At 47.1% G+C, this 13,825-nt stretch overlaps 1 protein-coding gene across 4 annotated transcripts in view; it reads right to left on the minus strand.

Moving 5' to 3' along the window:
* KIF13B (kinesin family member 13B) overlaps positions 1-13,825 on the minus strand; it is a 166,105-nt gene that overhangs the window by 39,740 nt on the left and 112,540 nt on the right. For all 4 annotated transcript variants that reach the window (XM_053578417.1, XM_053578418.1, XM_053578416.1 and 1 more), the window contains exons 30-35: positions 11,661-11,785; positions 10,179-10,355; positions 6,830-6,922; positions 2,512-2,655; positions 2,199-2,276; positions 488-541 (exon numbers count right to left, since the gene is read on the minus strand). In XM_053578417.1, the coding sequence (XP_053434392.1) occupies positions 488-541; positions 2,199-2,276; positions 2,512-2,655; positions 6,830-6,922; positions 10,179-10,355; positions 11,661-11,785 (671 nt within the window). The remainder of the gene's footprint in view (positions 1-487; positions 542-2,198; positions 2,277-2,511; positions 2,656-6,829; positions 6,923-10,178; positions 10,356-11,660; positions 11,786-13,825) is intronic.

Consider the following 13,825-nt stretch of genomic DNA (forward strand, 5'->3'; position numbering starts at 1 on the left):
ACGTGCCAAGCTCTCTTAATTAAGAGTCATCTATGCTTAAAACTCTGTTAAATGGGGCAAGCTTCATTTAAGGAAATAAATTCCACCTAAAAATTTCTGTTCCCTTACTCTTCTTTCTTATAACAAATATTAAGTTTTAGCATAAATTTCTTACTTCTCATACGTTTTTCAATCACTACATCAATACTTCATCAAAATCTGATTTGAAGTTCCTTTCTGACACAAATAGGAAGAATATTTTAAACAGAAATATAAACTTTAGCGCAAAAAAAAAAAAAAAAATGTGGTTTTCAACCTCGATAGTAAGAAGGCCTTGTAAACCTTACTTTAACCGGTGGAGAGAAAGAAGTGAACTCTGAACACTTCCCAATAAACCTCCCGTACTACAAACAAACAGGAAAAACTCTGGCATGCGAATAGAGTGATATTTGAGAAGATGAAGGTTCAAAGGGAAAAGCCCAGAACTGATAAGAATAGTTACACTCACCTTGTTGCTGCTGAGACTATACGACGGAATGAGGTCTTGTCGGCTTCCAGACAACTAAAGAAGAAAGACGGGAAGGTCAGTCCTTCTTGTGCTGATGTACACTATACACCGTCTAGGGCTCTGACCACACGGTCAGCCGGGCGTCAATGCGGGAAGGCAGCAGCGAGGTCACTGAGACCAAAGCTGTGGACTTTAGTGGCTTTGGGGACACTAAAAACAATGACTTGGTTACTAATGATTTTCAGGTGAAGGGTCACGTGAGACCTGGACATTAGGATTATCAGGTGACCACCAGCTGGACCTGAGTGAGAACAGGTTTCATTTGCTGCCCTTTCTACGGGACAGGGGTCATCTCACCAGGGCCTGAGCTTATAGTCCCTTTCTCAGGGTATCTGTAGCCAATGTAAACTCACAAACTTTATTTGAAACTATCCGATTCCAAATAGCAAGACTCTGCGTGGACCAGTATACTTTAACGTATCATTTTCTGAAGTAATGAGGAGATATTTAAGATATTTACCTTGAATTGAAGTGGTATTTCTAACTGTCTAAGAATGGGCCCGATCTTTCTGAGGTGGCCAGGAGGTCACTCTGTAGTCATTGCGTGGCCCACGGGGGTCTCCAGCAGGAACGCCCCCATATCACCCACTCTTTCCCCTCAAACACTAGGCTACAGTAAGCTGTTCTTCCTGACACTTGCACTTGAACTTTTACTCTAAACTGTTAAAATTTTTCACATCTACATCTGTTTTTTAATGGAAGTTATTTTTTCATATCTACGTCTCTACCAAAAATGAAAAATGCAACAAAGAATCAAGGGTCCATGAGCATATTTCTTTGTGAAGAATTATTCCCACATTCAACGTATCTATAAATTAATCTATGTTTTAAAAGATAACACATGACTTACCACCACCATTACGAAATAAACATAGTCTACTTTACTCATTTATACTATCCTGGGCGGCGCCTGTGGCTCAAGGAGTAGGGCGCCGGTCCCATATGCCAGAGGTGGCGGGTTCAAACCTAGCCCTGGCCAAAAACCAAAAAAAGAAAAAAAAAAAAGAAATATACTATCCTGTATGGCCTGTGAGCAACCAGTCTGTAAGCCTCGTCCAGACTTTTCCTTAATTTAAAAATGATTAATGAAAGCCCAGAAAATGTAACTGACTTGTCCCGGGTGATTGGCTAGTTCTCGTTAATTCCACAAACATTCCCTGTGCACCTAGAGTGTACACGCAAGCCAGTGGTGACCGGAAAATAAAGGGGAACATCTGAAAGGTACTTCAATGATACGTCCCTAAATCAGCAGCAGGAACGGGGTGCAGGGACACAGACACCCCAGGAAGGAAGGGAAATCTGCAGTGAGATTTAAAGGTCACAGAAGAAGCTCTAAGCCTGTGGCTCAGTGGGTAGGGTGCCAGTTCCATATACTGGGTGGCGTGTTCAAACCCGGCCCCAGCCAAACTGCAACAAAAAAATAGCCGGGCATTGTGGTGGGTGCCTGTAGTTCCAGCTACTCGGAGGCTGAGGCAAGAGAATCGCGTAAGCCCAGGAGGTGGAGGTTGCTATGAGCTGTGATGCCACGGCACTCTACCGAGGGTGATAAAGTAACACTCTGTCTCAAAAAAAAAAAAAAAAAAAGTGACTGGAGTAAAGGGAGGAAGGGGACCCAGGCGTACAGCACGGAACTGAGGGCCCCGCTACTCACTCTGTTCACGCTGGGAGAGCTGATGCTCCTCCTGCTCAGCTTCCCCTTCCCTGTTAACTGTTCCTTCACCGCCACTTCCTGTGAACCAGAAAATGCACAGAGGTCAAGTCTGCGTCAAACACCCCCCAAAGCGGCACCATCCACAGCAGGCGTGGGCCGACCACGCTGTTGCCTTACATGACAAATTGACCCAATTGTGATCCCTCTGGATTAGTCAACACTCATTCTGGCCAATTCTTCAAAAGTTTAGATGCAACAGTACAGGCCATTACAGAGAGTCGGCCAGAGCCCCGACCAGCAGGCGCTGCTCTACCTGGCGCAGACGGTCCAAGGTGAGGAGGTTCTCCACGGCCAGCACGCTCCGCAGGTACTTCTCAATGTGCGCCTCCGAGGCAGCGTTCTCCACATTGGCAGCCATTCTCGCTAGAGCTTCTCTCTCCTCTGCTCCCTGGGCATCCTGAGAACAGGAGGTTGTATGTCAAGCTGTCGCCGAAGGAAACATTAGACAAGCTCCTGACATGCTCACGCAGTCTGGGCCAACAGGGTGTATCCCAAAACTCCACTTAAAGTCAGCTCTGGGAACTCAAAATGCATTTTCACAAGAAATACTGAAATGGTCATTAGGCTACTAGGTTAACTTAAAAAGCTAAACACAGCAGAGCTAAAACACAGCACGTTCTCAACAAAACTGTTCTCGATTCCCACTGCAAAACCCCCAAACAATAAAACCATCACTGGGTTAGAAAGGATTTTGCAGGCTAGCAAGAACTAGGACCTCTATAACAGCAATATCTCAGGAACACGCTTCCTGCCCGACCCCTTTCCCCAAACTCCTGAGGAGTGAGAGAGGAGCCAGGATGACGTGGAGGTGGGATCCCCACACCCTGGCAGGAGAAGGGGGGTGGGAGAAGCAGCCAGGTTCCAGCTCTTACTACTAAGCAGGCCCTGCAGACCACCTACTCAGGACATGGCAGTTTCTAAAACTGGTCTCAATCCTCAACTCCGGAGGGGCAGAGGCCAATGGCTCCAAGTTGAGCAAGAAGAGAGGTGAACAGGGAAGTTCTTACTGAGCTTTCTGGGAAAGCCCATCCACCCCGCTCCTCCTATATAAGCTGGCTGTGCACATCGATGGCATAGTCACGCATCAGGGAGGGACTTTACGTATGTATTTAATTATATCAAGCAAAGTGGGTTCATAGCAAATCATTATTCTCAGGGAACACCAGATATTTTATTTACTTGTACGTTCCTTACAATAATGTCAAAACTATAACATGCACATCCATACACCACTGCACCTCAAGTGCCATCAACTGAAAGACAAAACATAATTTTATATAAGAAAAAAACGGAGGGAAGCGCCTGTGGCTCAACGGAGTAGGGCGCCGGCCTCATATGCCGGAGGTGGCAGGTTCAAACCCAGCCACCGCCAAAAACTGCATAAAGAAAAAACTGCCAGTCAACTTCAGGGTGCCATCAACTGTAAGACACATTCTAACTTCAAAGATAGGTATTTCTTTTGAGACAGAGTCTCATTCTGTCCCACCTGGATGGAGTGCTGTGGCATCATAGCTCACAGCAACCTCCAACTCGTAGGCTCAATCAATCCTCTTGACTTAGGCACCCAAATAACTGGGACTACAGGCACCTGCCACAATGCCCAACTACTTTTTCTATTTTTTTTTTTTTTTTTTTCCTTTTAGTAGAGACAGGATCTTGCTCTTGCTCAGGCTGGTCTTAAACTCCTAACCTCAAGCAGTCTATCTGCCTTGCCCTTCCCGACTGCCAGGATTACAGGTGTGAGCCACCATACCCGGCCTTCAAAGATATTTTTTTTTGTTTGTTTTTGGCCGTGGCTAGGTTTGAACCTGCCACCTCTGGCATATGGGACCGGCACCCTACTCCTTGAGCCACAGGTGCCGCCCCTTCAAAGATATTTTTAAAAATTTAAATTGGTCTCAGAACACATAGAACATGGGAGGATTTGTAAGATGGCAGAAGTTCACACTTTTGTCTCCTACCAGTAATTTACCGGAGACTTGAAAAGGAAGAATGATCCTCATTTTCTACATGACAAAAGAGGAAGGACACGTAATTAGCAAAGGTCACAAGACTCGAACTACATCTCCTGGCTCCTGGCAGAATATTCTTTTCACCACCCAATACAAAATCCTGTTAGTGTCTAAAGGGAATGGACATTGTCCTGATTTTGTAAGGACAAAAAAAAAACAAAACTGTCTCTGTCACTGTCTGGCCTGAGACGGCTTCTTTTTGCCGTGCGTGACACCCTAATGGTTCCCATAATATGGAACATAATAAAAACTTTCGGGGGATTTTTCATGATGAAATTTACTTATTAAAGGATCTTTTTAAAATCCTTACACAAGGGGCGGTGCCTGTGGCTCAGTGAGCAGGGCGCCGGCCCCATATACCGAGGGTGGCGGGTTCAAACCCGGCCCCGGCCAAACTACAACAAAAAAATAGCCGGACGTTGTGGCCGGCGCCTTTAGTCCCAGCTACTCGGGAGGCTGAGGCAAGAGAATCGCTTAAGCCCAGGAGTTGGAGGTTGCTGTGAGCTGTGTGAGGCCATGGCACTCTACCGAGGGCCATAAAGTGAGACTCTATCTCTACAAAAAAAAAAAAAAAAATCCTTACACAATCAGCTTTATGATTTTTTTCTTTATGATCAAGATTTGATAATGTGAAAGTGTTTGCCAGCTTAGATGTTTGGCTAATTATTAACAGCCCGACCACATGGGGTTACGTTTATCTTCAAGTTGATTCCCCCACTTTTATTCTCCTTTGAAACCAGATCACCTAAGAATAAAAGCGTGTTTGAAAGGGATAAGGAAACCAAGTGGGAGAGGAGGAGAGGAAAGGGGCGTTGAAGAGAGAACAGCTGTTTCTCAACTGCATTCGCTCCGTTTAGGAAGATCTGAACCACTGGGAAAACATGAAGTGTTCAGATATACAGACTAAAGAGCAAGTCTCCGAGCTAAACATACACATGTGCTTATTGTAGATTGTACAGGAGTGTCTGAAGCACACGGAGTATACTATAGACCTAAGATTTTACAGCTAGTCTAACTCTGCAAACAGGCTTAATTTGTAAATGTTCAGCAGGCTCCAAATTAGATCAGTAAATGGTTAGTATTTACTATGTAAGGCTAATGCTTGGAGAATCCAAGAACGAACCAGTTACTATCTGACAGTATCAGAGTATTGTGTTGTGCAATAGGAGAGACACAAGATAAAACCTGAGTCCTGGGTAAGCTACTGCTTTCTTTCATAAAAACTTGTATCTGTATTAAAATACGCATTGTCCACCTCCTGTGCAAATCCTCAGCAGAGATCAATGGACAGATCCTAAGCCCTGAAATGATGAGAACAGGTGTCCATGATGCTAGGGGGGTTGGGGGGGACGGCCCCACCCCAGCTGTCTCGCACCCTCATCACTCGCTTCTGAGGAATAAGTCTCCACACCCCTCGCTCACTCCTCACTTTCTGCTAGAGCCTGTGGGAAAAGGAACTTTCTCTTTTTCCTTTCCTTCCACTGCCCCTGCAAGGGGCTCCTCTACTACCCAGCTGTACCCCAGCCTGGAAGAACCCATCTAATTCAGGAGTTACACAGCAGAAGGTGTAAGCCGTATCTGCCATCAAGCCTCTATCAGGTGTAATTTTTTTTTTTTTTTTGTAGTTTTTGGCCGGGGCTGGGTTTGAACCCACCACCTCCAGCATATGGGGCTGGCGCCCTACTCCTTTGAGCCACAGGCACTGCCCTCAGGTGTAATTTTAATAAGCTCCACTTGTCTGACAGAAATAAAAACAGTAGTACTAACAAAATGATAGTCATAGGAATGACGACAGAAATAATCTGCAGGCTTGGCACCTGTGCCTCAAGCGGTTAAGGCACCAGCCACATACACCGGAGCTGGTGGGTTCAAATCCAGCCCGGGACCGCCAAACAACAATGACGGCTGCAACCAAAAAATAGCCGGGTGTTGTGGCAGGTGCCTATAATCCCAGCTACTTGGGAGGTGGAGGCAAGAGAAGCGCTTGAGCCCAGGAGTTAGAGGTTGCTGTGAGCTGCGATGCCACAGCACTCTACCCAGGGCGACAGCTTGAGGCTCTGTCTCAAAAAAAAAAGAAAAGAAAAAAAATAATCTATATGCATTACCTCATTTAATCCTCAAAATCCCTATATAGAAGCTATTACTAACCCCATTTGACAAAAAAAAATTTAGGCTCCGAGTAATTTACCCAAGTTTACTTTGTTAATAAATGACAGAAACAAGATTCCTCTCTGCCTCCACAATCAAATGTGCATCTCTGCTGTGCTGCGTCACCTCCCCTCCCGGGTTCTATCATTACTTTCTTCTACCTCTTCTGTGAGTAAAAAGGTGGTGCTTTGCTTTTCAAAAGAAAGTTCCTTTTCAATAAAATATTAAAACTGTAACTTTTAAACTAGAGAATTCTGCCTTGAATTAAGATTAGGGAAGTCTGTAGCATTTGCCTGATTCCACATTTTCATGTTCTACGTATTTATTTCTTGGCTGGGTGGAAAGTTTTAGGAAGTCAGCTGCTGTCACATGTTTATTTCTAGTGAATTCAAGTTGCAGATGATCCTTCACCTCTGGAATATTGGAGACAATCTCAAAAGTCACTCCACAGCCAGGAATAGAACTTCGATGAGACATCTTTTTTAGGAGACTCTGAGCAAAACCCTGTAGAAAAACAAAACAGATCATATAGTTTCTCATCTCAAAAACTGAGCTTCTTAACAAAAAGACAACATAAAGGATGCTATGGTCATTCTAACAGGAAGAAAAGAGACCAGGGTGGCGCCTGTGGCTCAAAGGAGTAGGGCGCTGGCCCCATGTGCCGGAGGTGGTGCACAGAACAATTCATTAGATACCTGCAGTGCGTGACAGGTCCTGTTACCAACATACAGGAACAGCACGACTGTCCAGTGTACAGCCCGACGCAGAAATGAGACTGCTGACCTCCACGTGATAAATGACCTTCTAACTCAGAGGTAAGCAAGGACTGGCGACATTTACACTTTTATCCTGTTATGCACGCCCCACCCCCCCCAGCACGATGGACATCTCGTCCCATGAATATTGACAAGTTCAGGCATTAAAATTCTTTACCAAAGCAGGATCGTTATGGCAATGATTTAAGAGTGCACGGTCACTATCTGTGCTGACTGCGCTCTCTGCACAGTTAGGACTGAACTGTTGAATTAATGCAGAAATGACTCACTTGAAGAAGCTGCTGACACCAGACACTGTGCAGACGCTGAAGAGAACAGGGTGAGAGAGAAACATAGTGGGCACCACACCCCTGCCCCCCACAAAAGGGAAGGCAGAAACAAGAAACGCCAAAGAAAATAGAGAAATCAAGCAATAGATAATTTCACAAACCCAGCCAGTAATTTATTTCATATTCAATGATCTTTGGTTAATTTTGTAATAGATTTTAGCATCTCTGAAAGCAAAAAGACCACTGAGTTCTCCTCCTTCCCGGATGTTAGCCCTGCATGCGGCCCAGCCCAGGTACACTGCTAAGGCCCAGCCCCAAGCTTCCCGGATGTGAGCCCTGCAGTGTGGCCCAGCCCAGGTACACTGCTAAGGTCCAGCCCCAGGCTTCCCGGATGTGAGACCTGCAGTGCAGCCCAGCCCAGGTACACTGTACTGCTAAGGCCCAGCCCCAGGCTTCCCTGATTTGAGCCCTGCAGTGCAGCCCAGCCCAGGTACACTGTACTGCTAAGGCCCAGCCCCAGGCTTCCCGGATGTGAGCCCTGCAGTGCAGCCCAGCCCAGGTACACTGTACTGCTAAGGCCCAGCCCCAGGCTTCCCGGATGTGAGCCCTGCAGTGCGGCCCAGCCCAGGTACACTGTACTGCTAAGGCCCAGCCCCAGGCTTCCCTGATTTGAGCCCTGCAGTGTGGCCCAGCCCAGGTACACTGTACTGCTAAGGCCCAGCCCAAGCTTCCCGGATGTGAGCCCTGCATGCGGCCCAGCCCAGGTACACTGCTAAGGTCCAGCCCCAGGCTTCCTGGATGTGAGCCCTGCAGTGCAGCCCAGCCCAGGTACACTGTACTGCTAAGGCCCAGCCCCAGGCTTCCCTGATTTGAGCCCTGCAGTGTGGCCCAGCCCAGGTACACTGCTAAGGCCCAGCCCCAGGCTTCCCGGATGTGAGCCCTGCAGTGTGGCCCAGCCCAGGTACACTGTACTGCTAAGGCCCAGCCCCAGGCTTCACACAGGCCAGAGGAGGGGAGAGGCTACTGTTGTCGAGTTTTCTTCTACTTGTGTGAAGCTTAGTGAAGTGGGCCTGCGACCAGCACGGGTTAAGGTCAGGCGGAAGGCCCTGTTCCTGCAATAAAGATGCAAGTTTTAGGAATGAATTATCTGAAATTGTGAGGGAAAATGGCATCCCTTACAATACTTCCAAATCACTTCAACCAGGAAAAAATATGTGGCAATTCATCCCCATAATTAAACAAACAGTAGAAACGTGGTGACTCCACGTGGGCCCCTTCCGCGGAAGACTCCACAGGGACGGTGGGTGTGGCCGTGCGGGTCTCAGGGCCTGGCAATGGGACGTCTAATTCTGAAATGGAAAATCACTCTTCAAAATGCTCCCCAAGAGCAGCATGCCTTTTTCAATCCCTCACAGATTTACAAGAAAGGGAGCCGGAGAATGAATGGGAGATACACGGTATACACCGGCGGCCGACCCTGAGACCTGGGTTTTATTGATGTTGGGTTGCCAAGCTAAAGAGCTGCGATTTTAACAGCATTACCGCCAGTCTTCATTTCAAAGATTGATATCAGTGTGACATTTAGAACTAAAGATTAATTTTTAAGGTGGAGATTACATCTAGGAGCCTGTCAACCGTGACTGTGCTCTTTTAAATGAAAAGATTTTCATCTATACTGGTTTTAGTCAGTATAGTGAGAATGTCTCAAAAAAGGGAGATAAGACAGTTCCAAAGATCTCCAGACTCAATCTCCCAAATCCTTATATTTGCAAAACCAGTAACAGAAGAATTTAAATTCTTACACTTCTCCACTAAACCCTTGCACTTGACACAAGGTCCTTCCCGGTCCATCTGTGACTATGTTGAGAGCCTTGGCACACGCAGCCCGCCCTTGTCACTCTGTGCTCCTCATGTCCTCTAAGCCCGCCCACCCTTCCTTCCTATGTCTGCACACGTATCTCCTCCAGTCCCCAGGACAGCCATCTCCTCACCTTCCTGGCCAAAACTCCTCTCTGTAAAGTGTTCACTCCTCAAAGTCTTCCCTGACTTTCTTGCTCTGAAATCTTCATCCTCTCGCCCACAATCTCGTCCCAAGTGGGGAGCACCTACCTGTTCATGTACGGACCTACACAAATCGACTGGGCTCTTTCAGGACACAGACTATTTGTTTTTTGGAGATGGGGTCTTGCTATGTTGCCCAGGTGAGTCTTGAACTTTTGGACTCAACCAATCCTCCTGCCTCAGGCCTCCCAAGTAGCTGGGACTACAAGTGCATCTCACCGTGCCCAGCTCATTTCTTATTCACCTTTGTATCCCAAAGCCAAATACATGCACCAAAGAGTGGCAGAGAGAAAAGCTCTGGAAAGAGAAGGGTGAGCAGCCTGTGCCCGCCAGGGCACCTCCTCAGCTTGCAGGACCCACAAGAACTTCCTCATCAAAGGGCTGAGTGGCCTTCAAAGGAACAACCATAATTTGTGAATCTGCCATAAGAGAGACTCAGCATAACAATTTAAAATGTGAGGAAGTAAGTTAGGTGACACATGTGGGCCTAAGCAAGTGTGGTCACAGACAGCAGCAGGCACCTGGAAAAGAACAGCTCAGTGCCTCCAAAACCCCACCTGGACACAAGGCCCTCAGAGGGATCATGGCCGCAGCTTCACCCTCGCGTCAGACCTCTGGTCAACGTCATTTCTTCAACTAGAGTTAAAGACTCACCTGGCGGCCGTGAACATGGACACAGATTCGTTTGCGGAGCACCAGCTGCATGTCGGCCGGGTGGCTGAGCTGCACTGTGACGCGCACGATCAGAAACACGCGCTCGTCTGCGGGGGTCCCCCTGCTGAGCTGGGGGCAGCTGTGCACCGCCGAGTCCCAGGAGGCCTCGGCTTTAACCTACAGAGCAGACAGAAAATACTTCTCCCTCTTCTCCAAAAACAAAAACAAAACAACCCTCCCAAGGAAACCACCGGCTTGGGCGGGAGGGGCACAGGCCAGCCACAAGCAAAGTTCTAGTCTGAGAGCTAAATGACAGGGGACTGTGAGATGTGGCCTCAGTCCTCAGCCTGGAAAACACAGAGCGTGATGTTTCTGGCCGGCTTGCTTTTACATTTTTTGATTTTTAAAAATGGTCACATATTAAGAAAAGTTGCAGAACTTCAGTATAGGGATGTCCTATATGCTGTTAACATTTGGTCACTGGGGCTTTTTTGTCTCATGACAACAATTATTAATATTTTTACTGAACCACCTTCAAGTAAACTGCGGACAATTATTACATTTGGAAAATTTAGCATTGATTAATTACTCTAATCTACTATAGAATCCATATTCAACTTTTCCTATTTTCTCAGCCCCGGCTCACAAATTACATGCAGTTGTCACGCCCCCCCCCCACTCTACTCTGGAATAGAACCTCAGCCTGACACAGATGAGCCGGACGGGGCAGACCTGCCGCTCTGTACAATGTGCCACATTGAAGTGGGTGTGGCTGGCTGTTTCCTTATCACGAGATTTGAGTTTTGCACCCCAGAGACACCCCTAATAACGATGTGTCCGCAAAGCATCACACATCAGCTTTCCCTCCTGAAGATACTTTATGATGTAATTTTTCAAACATACTCAAAATGAGAGAATAAATTCCCATTGCTCAGATTCAACCATTAAGATCAGGCATTCACCACTTTGCTTTCAACTGTTCTTTTCCACCTTTTTTTTTTTTTTATTGTTGGGGATTCATTGAGGGTACAATAAGCCAGGTTACACTGATTGCAATTGTTAGGTAAAGTCCCTCTTGCAATCATGTCTTGCCCCCATAAAGTGTGATACACACCAAGGCCCCACCCACTTTTCCACCTTTTTAAGAAATCTTCACAGAAGCATTTCAAAGCAAATTGCAAACATGGCGCCATTTTGCCTCCAAAAACTCCAAGAGCATCTGCTCTCATCTCTCGCTGCTTAACCAACAAGCATGAAGCTTCTGAGCCTGCTGACCTGAGCTACCCGCGCAACTTGGGAGGTGTTAACAGGAGCGGGAGAAAGAAGGCGAATGGCCACCCCGATACTCAGGTTCCATTCTTCCTAGAATTTATGTATTCTGAAATAAGTGAGGACTGAAATGATTACCTTGCCGGTTGTTTCAAAAGCCTAGGGAAAGGATGAGGAACTCGCCCTTCACCTCCCGCCTGATGCTGCACTCACCTCCCCATCGTGGTGCTTCGCGATTTGCAGCTCAAAGAACTCTTCCTCTTCTTCCCCAGTCAGGGTGGCATCCCACCCGCCAGCCTCTGGGTCATCAAGATTATCCTGAGAGCTGAAATCGTCAGCTACAAGCAAAGACGTTCCATTAAACCCTGAGATCATTTTAAAGGACAACTCTACCATCTAAATTTCAATACGCCTGTTATTAAAATTCTTCGGCTTCAAATTCCATTTGCTTTTTGCTCTTCTTGACACTGATGATAACCATTTAAAAGTTCACAGATCTCAGAGACAGAAAATGTCTCAAGAAATTATCTCATCCAGTTGCTCTACCTTATGCCTTATCTTAACACGGAGAGCAAATGAAGCCAAGATACCCAAGAGGTTATCTGATGTCAGCTGGCAATGTCACAGATGGGATTGTAATCCAAATTCCACCTTTCAGAGCGCTGAAGAACTGAGAACCAATCAAGAGTGATGCCAGCTGAGTTCAGCAAAAGGATCATCTGTCTCCACGAGTTAGAAGCTGAAGTGCTGAACCCCGGCCCTCTGGTCAGGCAGCGCGTGTGGCCCCTCCAGCTCCCCGCCTATCTGGGCTTGTGAGTTGGCAGCCAAAGTTCCTTTTCCAGTACGTTGGTGTGGGGGAACCAACATGCCTAAGTCCTGGTCATCTCTTTGAATATCCAGACTAACTGTCTTCCTTAAGGTTATTTTTTTCCACTTCCTCATGTACACACTCACCCCTGCCCCCACCCCACCCCCACAGTCTCTCTCTCTCACCCATCTAAGAAGTCTTACACAGGAGCAGACCAGAGTTAGGCAGGCTCTTCCCGAAATAAAGGAACAACTCCAGCCTAACACAGGAGCAGATCAGAGTTAGGCAGGCTCTTCCCAAGATAAAGGAACAACTCCAGCCTAACACAGGAGCAGATCAGAGTTAGGCAGGCTCTTCCCGAGATAAAGGAACAACTCCAGCCTAACACAGGAGCAGATCAGAGTTAGGCAGGCTCTTCCCGAGATAAAGGAACAACTCCAGCCTAACACAGGAGCAGACCAGAGTTAGGCAGGCTCTTCCCGAGATAAAGGAACAACTCCAGCCTAATACAGGAGCAGACCAGAGTTAGGCAGGCTCTTCCCGAGATAAAGGAACAACTCCAGCCTAACACAGGAGCAGATCAGAGTTAGGCAGGCTCTTCCCGAGATAAAGGAACAACTCCAGCCTAACACAGGAGCAGACCAGAGTTAGGCAGGCTCTTCCCGAGATAAAGGAACAACTCCAGCCTAACACAGGAGCAGATCAGAGTTAGGCAGGCTCTTCCCGAGATAAAGGAACAACTCCAGCCTAACACAGGAGCAGACCAGAGTTAGGCGGGCTCTTCCCGAGATAAAGGAACAACTCCAGCCTAACACAGGAGCAGACCAGAGTTAGGCAGGCTCTTCCCGAGATAAAGGAACAACTCCAGCCTAACACAGGAGCAGATCAGAGTTAGGCAGGCTCTTCCCGAAATAAAGGAACAACTCCAGCCTAACACAGGAGCAGATCAGAGTTAGGCAGGCTCTTCCCGAGATAAAGGAACAACTCCAGCCTAACACAGGAGCAGACCAGAGTTAGGCAGGCTCTTCCCGAGATAAAGGAACAACTCCAGCCTTACACAGGAGCAGACCAGAGTTAGGCTCTTCCCGAGATAAAGGAACAACTCCAGCCTAACACAAGAGCAGATCAGAGTTAGGCAGGCTCTTCCCGAGATAAAGGAACAACTCCAGCCTAACACAGGAGCAGACCAGAGTTAGGCAGGCTCTTCCCGAGATAAAGGAACAACTCCAGCCTTACACAGGAGCAGACCAGAGTTAGGCTCTTCCCGAGATAAAGGAACAACTCCAGCCTAATACAGGAGCAGATCAGAGTTAGGCAGGCTCTTCCCGAGATAAAGGAACAACTCCCACCCAGCAATGGCCACACAGTGTTGTCCAGACTCGCTATTATTGTCTAACTCTAAACGTTTATAAAAATCTCCCATGTAAATAAGCTAAGTGGCACAAGATGCTAATATAACTCACCGTCAGCTCAGTGGAAGGAAACCACTGAGGACGTCTGAGCGTGTCTATTCAGGACAGTAATTTTAACACATAGTTCTCCTGCAGATGTGGTAGGAATTTAACCGCTA

This window comes from Nycticebus coucang, chromosome 24 (genome assembly GCF_027406575.1).
Source record: "Nycticebus coucang isolate mNycCou1 chromosome 24, mNycCou1.pri, whole genome shotgun sequence".
In the NCBI taxonomy this organism is placed as follows: Eukaryota; Metazoa; Chordata; class Mammalia; order Primates; family Lorisidae; genus Nycticebus; species Nycticebus coucang.